General features: G+C 31.8%; 2 protein-coding genes across 2 annotated transcripts; both read right to left on the reverse strand.

The window, feature by feature from the left end:
- Positions 1-1182: 1182 nt before the first annotated feature.
- Positions 1183-2691, reverse strand: LOC112097410 (probable S-adenosylmethionine-dependent methyltransferase At5g38780). Its single transcript, XM_024182642.1, has 3 exons — positions 2593-2691; positions 1739-2416; positions 1183-1616 (listed from the first exon to the last, which is right to left on the reverse strand). Exons 1-3 carry the CDS (start codon positions 2689-2691, stop codon positions 1278-1280), a joined length of 1116 nt encoding a protein of 371 aa, XP_024038410.1. The 3' UTR covers positions 1183-1277.
- An 8232-nt stretch (positions 2692-10923) lies between these two features.
- LOC112097263 (probable S-adenosylmethionine-dependent methyltransferase At5g37990) lies at positions 10924-12289 on the reverse strand. Its single transcript, XM_024182334.1, has 3 exons — positions 12148-12289; positions 11369-12019; positions 10924-11300 (listed from the first exon to the last, which is right to left on the reverse strand). The coding sequence occupies exons 1-3, from the start codon at positions 12226-12228 to the stop codon at positions 10956-10958; spliced, it is 1077 nt and encodes a 358-aa protein (XP_024038102.1). The 5' UTR covers positions 12229-12289; the 3' UTR covers positions 10924-10955.
- Positions 12290-14030: the final 1741 nt, after the last annotated feature.

The raw sequence follows: 14030 nt of genomic DNA on the forward strand, positions 1-14030 counted from the left end.
AAGTAGTCAACGAGTGCATTAAACTGAATCCGAAAGAATGTATTCCGAGACCCGAATGAAGAAGTGTCCAGCAATGTGGCATTTATCGGTTGAATGTTGATCTTGCTTAATTTTTAATTTATTATTACCTTTCGTCTAATGTAAAACACATTATTTATTATCGAATTTTAAAAATAAACTTTTAAGACAATTAAATGATAGTTTTATTGTTTCTAATTAAGCAGATTTTCTTATTGGTCTAGTATTTTTTTACAACGCCATTTGATATAAACTAAAAGTAAGAATTATCTTGCTAAACAGAAAAATTAATACAAATAGATATTGACTGTACAATAACATAATCTCTTTAAACAAACTGATGTTATATGAAAGTATAACTAATTTGGATCAAAGTCATTACACATAATGAGAATAAATAATATGAATGACAATAATTAAATAATATCATGTCCATTAGTTTTTATAAAGAGTTTGTTTTTCCTTAACATTCACCTATCAATATTCTTAATTTTAATAAGTAAGATAAGATATAAACAATGATATATATATATATATATATATATATATGAATCTAGCTAAAGCTGATAAATAAATAAAAAATTATAAATTACATAAAATTTTCATTAAATTTTATAAAAATATACACTTAATTTCGATATTAAGCCTTTTTTTTCCCCAAAAGAATGGTAATAAATATGGGAAGAAAAGAGGCGCATTCAGAAAAAAAAATTCCGAGCCGTGCGTGCACGCATATATTATAAATTCAAAATTACAATTCAAGTGTTCTTGTTTGTTTCTAAATTCTTATATCCCGATCAAAAGCGATGAAGGAAAAGAATGGTCATATTTCCTTTGTTCCTCATTCCTACTTGGCATAGGATTTTAATTAGAATATATTAATTCTTAGCTACACTCCTTAGTGATTGCAAAAATAATAAATGAATAAAAAAACCTCACGGGAAAAGGACAGGAAAATAAAATCCAAAATAAGACAAGATTAGAAATATGTCCATTCCATTATACATTCATCACTTGCGCATTCAAGATTACTTGTTTATGCAACTACGTCCTTATTAAATAGCAACCCGGATGTTATTATACATTTCTGAAAGAAAAATTATTAGGGATCACAACAGAAAACAACGGAAAATGAAATTGTCGTACAAGCATTGAAACTGAAACAATTAAGTATTAGGGAAACAGAAACACCGACACCATATTTAGCACATAAACGAAACTTGGGTTCTAAAATTCTGCGGCGTAGAGTTGATATCTAATCAATTTCGCCTGAGTAGAACAAATAATTCAATCTTGTCCTGTGTTTTCCCATCGCAGATGGAGCTCATATTTTCTGCAAGCTTTGTGGAGTAATAGTTGAAAATGCGATCCACAAACTGGTATCCAAAGTGCTGGCCGACGAGCCCCCCAAAGGCAGCTCGTGATAGAGAGGCCCAAAATTCAGCCGAGTATACCATGTGCACTAACGGATGTGTAAAGGTATTCATTATCTCAATGCTGAAGTTTTTGTTTCTCTTTATATGGCCCATTAACTCCCCAAGAAATGGATAGTACATAGGCACATTGAAGGAATCCACTTTTTCTTCAGCAATTAATCCCTGCAAATAATATATTAATATAAACAAGTAACAATTAATTAATTGGGATGTGATCATGATCATCAGAAATAAAGACCTATGTCCTCTATATTACGTATATGTATGTGTGTGTTCTTGCTTACCATATTGGCCAAGTCATAGAGGCAAGAGCCTAGATAATCAAAATTTGTACCCTCAGGAGTACTGAACATAGGGATCCCATCTCTTATTGTAGGTGTAAGAAGGAGTAACAATCCCCCAGGCACAAGTTCTTGAGCTCTAGCATTTAGAAAGGACTCAATGTCATTCTTAAACTGAGCTGAATACGCTTCAGCAACTTCTTTCTCAAATCCTGAGCAGAGTATATGGCCTCTATTCCACGCAGGAGAGTTACTATTCGTAATTTCTTTGGGAATCTTGGAGAGCCACGGAAGTGCATTGGATGTGTGTGCAACATGTAGAGACGACTCAGGAAACAAGCGGCCGTGAAAAGAGCCCGGCACTCCGGTCGCAAAGTATTTTTTGGAGAGAGGGACGGATTTGAAGAGAGTGTTGAAGTCATTGTTGGAGTGATCATTAAAGAAAACTTGGAATTCTAGGCCTGAAGGGTTGTCGTGTTCGCATTCACAATCATCTTGGTACTTAATTAGCTCTATGGCTTCTATAATATTTTGCATGGCAATGAACGTGTTAGGTCCAGTTGAGCAGCCTAAATCAGCAATCTTAAATGTGCTGGAGGTGTCTAGTCTCAGGCTTTTCAGGTCAAGCGTTTTGCGGATGCCTGCAGCGATCATTCCCTTTGAACCATTCACGATTGCCTCCTAGCAGCCATATATAATTAAGCCCGAGCGTCAGATTTAGTGAAAAACAATGCAATTGATGACAAAATTAAGATGTCAAATTAATGGAATATCTAAACAATGAAAGAAATTAATGGAAAGCTTAGTAACATAGCTAGTCAGAGATTAACCCTGAATTGACTAGCAGCAACAGATACCTGGTAGATAGAATTCTTAGCATAGCTGTGAGGTCCGTCTCCCCCAACCATGGGGTATGCCTCGGGCGAAATATTGGAGACGAATGTGTTATGAACCATTTTCTCTTAATCTCTCTACAATATACTAAACGATTACTATGTGCCTGCATTTATAGCCATTATGGTATATCATTGTCATAACAAGTAGCACGATAACATTATTGTGTTTGATTACTGTTAATCTCTCCCATTGAAACTTTTGCTCGATACTAAGATAATATCATCCAGGCCCCTGAGTTTTAACCAAAAAAGAATTAAGGATATAGTTATGAAGCTTTAACTCAACCTGCGAGGACTTATGAATTATAAGACATTGTATTCCCTTCTCTCTAGGGGTGGGCAAAATACCCGAACTGATCTGACCCGAAAAATTTCGGGTTCGGATCGGATCGGGTTGTTAATATAACTCGATCGGATGAAATATTGCAAATCCGATCGGGTTGTGATCGGATCGAATAAAACCTGATCCGATCCGAAAACCCGATCGGGTTGCTTTAAAAAAAAAAAAAAAATCTATGGCCAAACACACGCACACGGCACACATCACACCACACATAATCACACAAATCAGTGAAATCACATACTCAAAAGGTTACACTTTACAGTTTACACAACACACAAAAACAAAAAAATCACAACACCCAACCCGTGAACCCACCCTCAAGAAGCAAGAAAACATTATCTCCTTCCCGCAATCTGCTGCTGCGTCAGCGATCTGCTGTTGTTGTGCTGTTGTCATGCTGCTGCCGTGTTGTGTCCAGCCATCTACTGCTGCGTCCAGCCATCGCGAGGAAACTGCTGCGCGTCCAGTCGTGCGCAAGTTGTTGCTGCACGCCCACCGATCTGCTGCCGAAAACCCAACCGCCGATCTGTTGCCGAAAACCCAGCCGCCGATCTGCTGCTCCAAGGCTCAAGCTCCAACCCGACCCGAGTTTCTCCCTTAGTCCCTTATGTGTTTTGAATTTTGAAGCTTTCACGGTGTATTGGTATATATGTTTTGAATTGACCCGTTTTCATCAACCCGAATTGGTTTTATTTGACCCGAATTCAATATGATCCATTTTTAATCCGAACCGATTCAACCCGAATTTAACCCGATGTTTGACCCGATCCGAACCGATCCGAATATATATCGGATCGGATCGGGTTGGGTTGTAAGTTCGGATCAATGTTTGCACAACCCGAATAACCCGAAACCCGATCGGATTAACCCGAATCCGATTTTGCCCACCCCTACTTCCCTCTACTACTGTAAGGACCTATATGAAAATGTTTTACAAGCTATTTCGTAATTTGTTGTCTTCTGAAAAATTAAGGAACCAGATATTTATTACCCATTTGATGACATCATTGCTTGTGCGCAGCTTCTAGCAGCCTTGTGATTTTGCTAGCAAGAAGTGACAAAGCGATGGCGGGCTCCGGCAAACGACCAGACATGGGCGTGGTCCTGGTCCCTAGGCGATGATTATTCATTGAATTAAGTCGTATTTAAATTATTGTTTTAGTATCATTATTGCTTATCTTAAAAAAAAAAAAAAAATTTGATTGTGTAGTCACTGTATGTATTATTTATGAAGTCATCTTTTAAGGCACTTGGTCCGCGGCCAGCTGGTAGGCTGCTGGTAGGGGTGGGTAAATCGGGTTTCGGTTCGGGTTGTTCGGGTTTCAGTTTGGGTTTCAATCCGTTCGGATTGGAGAATTGAACCCAATTGGGTTGAAAACGCCAACCCGAACCAAACCGAACCGAATTTAATTCGGTTCGGTTCGGTTTGGGTTGGCAATTCGGATCGGATTTGGTTGATAATTCAGGTTAAAATTTCGGTTCGGGTTAATTCGGGTTAGTTTGGGTTAGAATGGGTTGGAACAATTTAATCTAAAAATTCTAACAACAACCACTTAAAATCTAAAAATTTCAATTCCAAACATCCTTAACAACAAATATCAATTACAAATCATCTTTAATAACATTTCAACAATTTAAAAATCTCAATTCCAAACATTCCAAACATCCTTAAGGAACAATTTAATTCAAAAATTATAACAATCACTTAAAATCCAAAAATCTCAATTCCAAACATCCTTAATAACAAATATCAACTACAAATCATCTTTAATAACATTTCAATAATTTAAAACTCTCAATTCCAAATATTCCAAACATCCTTAAGGAACAATTTAATTCAAAAATTATAACAACCACTTAAAATCTAAAAATCTCAATTCCAAACATCCTTAATAACAAATATCAACTACAAATCATCCTTAATAACATTTCAACAATTTAAAACTCTCAATTCCAAATATATTTTTGATTTAAAAGCTGAATCTTAAAAAAAAAAAAAAAAGCTTCAACCCGAACGGGTTGAAGCTTTGAATCCGTTCGGGTTTCACCGGTTAACCCAAACCGAACGCCCACCCCTAGCTGCTGGCTCTCACAATAATTGCGAGAGTAGCTCACAGTTGATCGAGTTCGGAGAATTAGTAGGGGTAATTATCTCTCCTGTAGTTTGTGGGTGGTCGCAATGTATATTTTATGTAAATATTTGAAGACTTGTACAATTGTAAATTTGTAATTTTCAAAAAAAGGAAAAGTCATTTTTTAAATTATTAAGTCGTCTTAAATTATTGCTTATCTTCAAAAAGAGAATAAAAAAATTATTGCTTGTTTCAGCTTTTGGTACGAGAGTAGGGTTTGTTGGTTATACATTTAAAATTTTATTTATTTCATACTTTTTTAAATTTATTTATTTATTTATTTTTTAGTAACCAGTGTCTGATTTCAAATATTTATATCTAAATAAAAAAATAATTTTGTGTGGCTTTTATCTAAATAAAAAAATCTAAATGAGAAATAAATATTATACTAAAAAATATCTTTTATATAAATGTCTAAATAAAAAATAAATTTGTTTATTTATTAAAACTTAATTCTTTTTTATTTTGATTTACAATAATATAAATATAAAAAAAAAACTATGTTTAAGATTTTTTTTTTTTGTTTATACAAATAATCTCACTGTCACTCTTATTCGTATATTTAAAAAAAAAAAAAGCATTTATAACCTTTAGATTTTTTGAAAAAATCATAACTATTCATATTTAAAACGAAAAAATAAAATAAAATATTTCCTTGTGTCACTTGTATATGAATAACTTTATGTTCATTCATGGGGAAGATAAAGACAATCGGAAAATTGGGCGCCGCCTTTGTGGAAGCTTACTAACTAATAAATTTCGTGAATAAATTTGTTTGGTCAAAATGACAAAAGCACAAATATTGTTTAAGTCCCAATCTCATTAAGATTCGAAGAGCAGCCAAAAAGGGAAAAAATAAAAATAAAATTAAATCGACAAATAATTATTATAATTTGTTAATTGTTGGTTATATGATGGGAATACTGCAATCTAAGCTGGAGAGTCTTACAGTGTCCAAACTTCTCATTCTAATTTTTTTTTAAAAAAATGATCATTTAGTTATTTATTTTTTTTGTTAAATGATTAAAAAGAAAAACGAATCTTAATCTCGTAGCTGTATCATGTTGCACTTGCACCTCACCTTTCTAATAACTACAAATAGAATCTGATTATTACACATCCCCTCTCATTATATATATCTTCTAAATCTTCCACATTAACAATCAATTTTTGGTTGTTATCTCTAAGACTTCGTAAAATCACAAGTCTATTTATGAGTTTTGAGTAATGATACAGCCACAAACTCTTGTACAAACTTATTTTGTACAAACTGACGTGGCATTAATTCATTGGTCGAATGAAAATATAAATTAATAAAAACAAATCATGTAGGCCAAGTGATATTTAATTCAACCAATCTTATCATGTCACATCAGTTTGTACAAAATAAGTTTGTACAAGAGTTTGTGGCTGTATCATTACTCATGAGTTTTATAATGACGCAATTTCGGTATTGTTATTTCACAACACCGAAATATTACTTAATAAGTATTGTTATGTTATGTCACAATAATTTGTGTAGAAATAGTTTATACATAAAATTTGAAACAAGCAATTATTCTTTTGGGAAAAAGCCAAAAAAAAAAAAAACAAAACAAAACAAAACAAAAACGAATGAGCTGTTGATCAAAATAATAGCAACTCCCATTATCAACTGGTTTGAAGAATAAAATAATAGCAATTGCCTTAAAATCCAAATACAATAAATACTAATAGAGGTTATTAGATTATAACGAAATTGAAAGAGCTATTATTTATTTATTACTAATTAAATATATTCCAACCGTTTCCTGGGGGGCATCCAATGCCAGGATTAGAATATCATATCTGTTATCTAGAGAAATTAAATTATTAGAATAAATTGATTTAGAATTTAAAAAAAAAATAACATTAAAGAGTTTAATCAATGATAAATGCCTCCAGATCTCCCCGAATTTGAACATTTTCCAAGTCGCCCTCTGAAATATTAATAATGTAGAAGATCAATTAAAACGAGAAACCATAGTATAACTACAGAAATAATTAAGTGACATGATCACCGATCAGCCTACTTAATTTATCAATCAAGAATTGCTTTTAAATTTTTGCCTCTAGAAAATAAGTGAAGTACTTCTTGAATCGTGCCACCAAGGGCTAATTTAGTAATGTTGTATCTTTTAAAATAATTATTGTTAGTTGTGCTGTAAAAATAATCAACTATGATGAGAATCAATTAAAAGTTTGATAAAATTTATTTTTAAAAGTAGAGTGAATTTTAAAAACAGTCATGTATGTTTGATAATTCTTAATTAAACTACTATAAGAACTTAAACGACTAAATTAAACATAATGTTAAATAAAATATATACACACATTTATACACATGTATGTACTTTTTTTTGTATATATAATAATTGATAACTAAAATAATATTTATATTATTGATTTTATTTTTATTTTTATTATCTCAATATAATTAGTAATAATAATAATCTCCTTGCTGCCACATGCTTGCGGATCACACAGTTCTCGCCGATGACGGCAAATAATGCAAGAATCATAAAAGTAACTAATATACCTAACGACTGCAAGTATATTAATTGATTAATAGGGTTAATGATGGGAGAAAAAAAATAAAATAAAATGATACATTACTTACGACCAATAACATTTTTGTCAGCTTGAGAGATAGGTTGAAGGAAGTGAGGCTCACTTGCTTTTCTTCACATTTGAAACTCATGGTTAGCAACCTAAGAAATTTGAGGGACAGCTATAACAACTTACGTTTAAGTGACTAAGTTGCATGGCTTTCTTCATCTTTGAAACTCGTGGCTTGAGCATAATCTCTTGAGTAAAATACATATAACAGCCCGGCTCAACAACTAAATAGATATAATCTGCTTTCAGCACCCAATTCATCACGATTTTGTTACTGGGTTTTGCAACTCAAAATACATCTACTTACTTAAGAGAGTCTTAATAGCTTATAAACTAGTTTAAAAATTCTCTTACTAACGATGTGACATGTAAAATATTTCCCCCATTGAAAACCTTGCGTCCTCATGAGGGTCATTAAAAACAAAACGGAACAAAATTATATCATTAACTTATCCATCCCCATATCGGATTGCGAGTCATCTTTAATACCAATTGTAAGCCCAACGACTAATTAGATAGTGTTTGCTTTGAGCACTCAATCCATCACGATTTTATTATTGCGTTTTGCAACCTAAAATGCGTCTACTCAGCTACGAGAGCCCTATAAACTAGTCTAAAAACTCATTCGTCAGCAATATGGGGTGTTACAATGCACATGGATGATCAAATAAATTAGCTTTAGAGTTTAGATAGTATCATTATTTAGATACTTGAAATTATGTAGTTCATGGATATCTAAAATGATTGATTTGTTAGTAATTAACTAATAGATAGGCTATTTGTTCATCATATTAAGGAAAATGATCAGGACACCATCTTAATGGTTTGGCGATGTCAATCATCCCCCCCTCTCAAATTTTATAATACACTCTTGCCACAACAGTAAAGTACTTGTTTATACTTTATATTATAGCACCTTTCTAAAGTCTATATTATAATTATAGTACTTGAATTCAATTACATATAGGCATTTATTTACTTTAGAAGTATACTAATGAATTATTGTCCTTACTTTAGAACAATTATTGAACATGGAAACACATTCTTGCCACGAAACAAGTTTTAATTATGAGAGCAAAATTAGTAGATTATCTAGTTCTTTGTTTGCAATATTCCACTGTATGTAATCCTTTACAGGTTTGTATTCGGATAAAAGTATAAAACATACATGATTGAATTAAATTGTGAAAACTGGAAACCAAGCAATTCATGCCTCGCTATATGTGTGTGTGTGTGAAGATAATTGAAAATTATATCATTATTAGTATTCTTATTATTATTATTATTATTATTTTGTAAATATTACTTTTTAATTAGTTTAATTGAATTAAAGATAATGGTATTGGGCCTAGAAAAAGACGCGGCCTATTTTTCCGGCCCCTTCTTCGTCCCTTCATTGCATGTTAGCATGTCACAAAATGGTTTTTGCATAATTGTTTAGAACAAGAAAAATGACTGAGCGTTATTTATTTTTTAATGGATGGGGAGAGCTTTTGATTCTTCCATGGCAATGTGATAAAAAGCAATGATGATATTTATAACACATGAAGCATGCATGAGAGAGCGGCTGATGTTTCTGCTGCTTCTTTTAATGTCTATCTATTAAGTTTTACCAACCGTTGAATGACCGTTGAATTTATTTAAAAGATCCAACTACTGACAACTAATGATTCTAATTTTATTTAGCTCAAGTCTCAAGATGATCCGACTTAATTTATTAATTATGTTATAAGCAACTTTACATATTGAGAACTTTAGAACCATCTAAATTTGATCCAATTAGTAAATAAGTGGTCTGAATTTGACGTATGTTATAATTAACTGTGGCATCTTAATTAAATCAACTTGAAGTCTATAACTCTGGGGTGTGTGAGTTGTGTTAACATATATTGTGTCACAAATGGTCACTCCTCAAAGAAAGCACTAAGCGAGGTAAAAGATATTCATCAATTTTGTTATTTATTTATTTATTTGTTCTCAAAGAGGTTCATCAACTCAGTTTAGAACAATAGAATTCTGTTGTGTTGGTTGTTAAGCAGAGTAAGCATTATCCGGCTGTGTAATTAATTTGTTAAGAGCAATTTTCTTCCACTTTTCTAGCACATCCTTACTTAGAGCTTTGTATGTTAGCCAATGTTCGCGTTGTATGGTATCTTGATAAAGCATTTTCTCAGGCTCTCTTGCTTGATTATTGAAAATTAATTTGGGCTCAGAATTTAATCATAGAAGCCCTATAAATAGAAGCCCAAGCCACGAACTGCGTAAGTCCATTCCAAACTCACTCACCCCCATTTAATTTTAATCTTTTAATGTGAAAACTGAAAGGTACACTATTAATAATTTAATCACATAACTTCTTGATCATTTAAAAAAAGGGAGATTGCCAATTTCCCCCCTACACTAATCAACATATACAATTTTTTCTCCTACTATTTTTATAATGGCTAAAAATCCCCCTGATAGTATAAGTTTACAATATTACCCTTATGTTCAACTACTATTTTATTTATATTTATTATAAATTAAATAAATCACATGAATAGAAATTAAATAAAAAATTAAGAATTAAAAACATGAAATATATGTTTTGATATGAGCAAAAAAATTAATAATCAAATTTTTTTTCTTGTACTTATTTATTTTGTGAAAATTTTCTTATAATAAATATATAAGAAAATTATTATAAAATGATAGAAAAATTATTATAAGAAAACTTGAATGACAAATAAAAATTTATTATAAGATAAATAATAAAATATTTTGCCTATACTTTTTACATTTAATTTTAAAATATTACACCATGTTTATTATAAGAAAATGTTCACAAAATAAATAATTACAAGAAAAATTTTTATTATTAATTTTTTTGCTCATATCAAAACATATATTTCTTATTTTTAATATTTAATTTTTTTATTTAGTTTCTACTCATGTAATTTATTTAATTTATAATAAATGTAAATAAAAGAGTTGTTGAAAATAAGGGTAATATTGTAAACTTATGCTGTCAGGAGGGTTTTTGGCCATTATAAAAACAGTAGAGAGGTAAATTGTATATGTTGATTACTGTATGGGAAAAAGTGGTAATCTCCCTTAAAAAAAATTAATAATAATAATAGTAGTAATAAAATCATATCACTTCACTTCAAATACAAGTTATTTGCAATAATTGGAGTCAGAAATTAAACAACTGGGGCCACTTATCATCTCCCCTAAGTATTGTGCTTAAGAATGATAACATTTTCAACAGGGGGCTTGTAGACTGACGTCTGAGAATAAACTGAAGACTCATCAATTTTCTTTGAGAACCTATCAAACAGGTCCTCAATAATGCCATTCCCAAAGTGCTCCTTGACAAGTATTTCTAAATTAGCTCTCAGATGAGAAACCACTGTTGGGGTATTTGTAGCCAACTGACGCTGCGCAGACAAAGCTAATGGCTCAAATTTCTCAATGCTGAAACTTGCATTTCTATTTAACAATGCCTTCAATTCTTGTGGTGTTGGGAAGTAACTTGGCAAGTTGAAGGAGTCAACCTGAGCTTCACTCAGCAATCCCTGAAACAAGATTAAGCAATTATGTCAACATTTGTAATTGACCGCACAAAATTAATATGAAAAGTTACCATTTTGGCAATGTCCATAAGACAGTCTCCCAGTAGATCAGCAGAAGCTAAGACAGAGCACTCTCCAGGGGAAATCCCATCCGGCAGACATGGTACAATAAGAGCCATTAGCCCTCCGGAAGCGAGCTCTTGTGCCCTGGCTAGTAAAAAGGACTCAATTGCCTTGGCAGATTCAGCTGAGTATGCTTCTACAACTTCATTTGGGCCTCTGCTGTAATAAATCCTCCCCTTGTTGTAGGCAGGTGAGTTCTGGTCATACAACTCTTTTGGCGTGCTCCACTGAAGGCCGTATGAGCAGTGGAAGAAATTGATTGAAGCCTTGGGAAATAACCGATTGTGAAAAGAACCCGGTACGCCGGCTGCATAGTATTGTCGATCGGAAGGAAGAGACTTGTAAAGGGCGTTGAAATCGTTTGAGACAAGGTCATTAAAGAACATTTGAAATTCAAGTTTATCATGGCCATAGCTTTGGCACTTGAGTTTCACAGAATCTATTATGTTTTGTACAGCGTTGAATGTGTTTGGCCCAACAGAACATCCTAAATCCGCAATGGAAAATACTTTTGAAGAAGAAGACGCGACTCGATTTAAATCAAGCTTATCAGAAATCACTCGGTTGATTATGGCTTTGGCTGTTTCCACTCCGTGGCTCTACAAATTGTTAAATGCTAGATATAAATGACTTGTAACATTTTGCAGCATCATTTTCAATAAAAGCTGCCATAATTTAAGCATTTGTTTTATACAAGACACTGTTTTATGTGGGCTAAAAACAGTACCTGAAACTCAGAATTGCGCGCGTAACTGTACTGCCCATCTCCTCCCATCATTGCTTGCGATGAAACAGATTCAGAGGCCATATCTTTCTATTCTCTGGTGGTTGATCTTGTTACTGAATGATAAACTTGAAGAAATGGTTGCAGGAAAATGATTGGTTTATTAAATTAAAGTGATAGCATATAATAAAGTGGTACATGTTTGACCAGCTAATGGCGAAAACTATAATTTTTCTTCTTGTCCAGTCCTTGTCTCACTTTGTCTAAAAGAGCCCAATCCCAATCGTTTGTCACCGCAAATAATTTTATTGATTACAAATTTTCTAAAACAATTCCTATCAAAGACCAAAAAAATAAAAATAAAACAATTACAAAACTTACGTGCTATTTGTAAGATATATACTTAAGTAAATCATCGTCATACTAAAAATAATATTTGTAAATAAGACACCTAATAAAAGTACAAAACTCCAATATATATGACAAACATTAAAAAAGTTTAGAACAAAGTTGTAACTTATACAAGATTCAAAAATTGTACGCGACATCATATGATAAAAAACCGAAATACTTTACCCATTGATATACAGACAGTAGGTAGCCGAGCAGAAAAGTTTTTCGCATAGCTATGATCGCCATCTCCGCCGCCAATGGGTAAAGCTTCAGGCGGAACGTTGGTAGCCTCATCAGCCATATTTTTAACTATTTGGTTTAGTTCCCAATCTTATGCTATGATATACATAGTGCATTGACTATATATGGAAGCAATGAAATCCCTTTGTGTAATCCCTACTTATTCAATTTATTTATCTTCTAATTATCTTTTATATTTGAATTTAAAATTAAAGGGAAGTGACAAATGCTCCTGATAGTAATTTCTCTGCCGTAGTGTTAGAAAATTACGAAGGTGTTGTTTGTTTTTTAGTGCCTGTTTGGTATGGCTTATTTAAGAGCCATAAGTGCTTATTTAATCGTATAAGCACTTTTTAAAATTTTTTATGGTGTTTGGTTATTTTTTTAGTAGAGTTTTTTTTAGCTTAAATAAGCTAATTTACCTCTACTAACAAAAGCCCAAAATTTGAGCTTTTGGGAGTAGAGGTTATAGAGCTTTTCTAAAAATATCTAATATAAAAAATATCACACAATTTAATGGTTCAAAAATACTTTTTTTATTGACAACCAAACACCCAATGACTTTTTGTCCAAAAGCTCTATTGGTATAAGCTCTAGTGCTATAAGCTCTACTGTTATAAGCTCTATTTAATAAGTTGTACCAAACGGAGCCTTAGTCTGAAGTTTGAATATAACTTTTTTCATACATTTACTTATTTTAGATTGTTTGTTTTTTTAACTTATCACTTATTATCAGACAATTATATCTTAATAGAAAAAGTAAAAAAAATAAACTTTTATCTGAAGTCTGAAATCTAAATTGAAAATTTTAATTTGAAATCTCAAAAATAGCCTTAACAATTTATGTATTTCCAAATTTATGTATAAACCTAATATTTTTGTATTATCGTAAGTTATTTTTTTAATTGCTTTAAATTTTTATTCACACGGTAACATTAATTAAACTGAAACATTTAAAAAATTAAATTATGTCCATTGTGATGAATCGAAACTAAAACAATAGTGTTGACTTTATAATAAAAGTTGATGTTATAATTACATCTTTTATTATAAAATTAAATTAAAATCAATAGTGATAGTACTTTTTTTAGTGCTACCAAACTAATCAATTTGTAAAAATTATAAATTGTTAAGAATAAATAAATGCATCACTTAAAAGGATATTTATGTTAAATTACTAGTTTTTAAACTTTTCTGTTCAGATGTTGAAAAAAGAAACAAACATGTCATTCAAATATTTTCATTTAGACTTT

Source organism: Citrus clementina, unplaced genomic scaffold (genome assembly GCF_000493195.1).
Source record: "Citrus clementina cultivar Clemenules unplaced genomic scaffold, Citrus_clementina_v1.0 scaffold_6, whole genome shotgun sequence".
NCBI classification, from domain to species: Eukaryota; Viridiplantae; Streptophyta; class Magnoliopsida; order Sapindales; family Rutaceae; genus Citrus; species Citrus x clementina.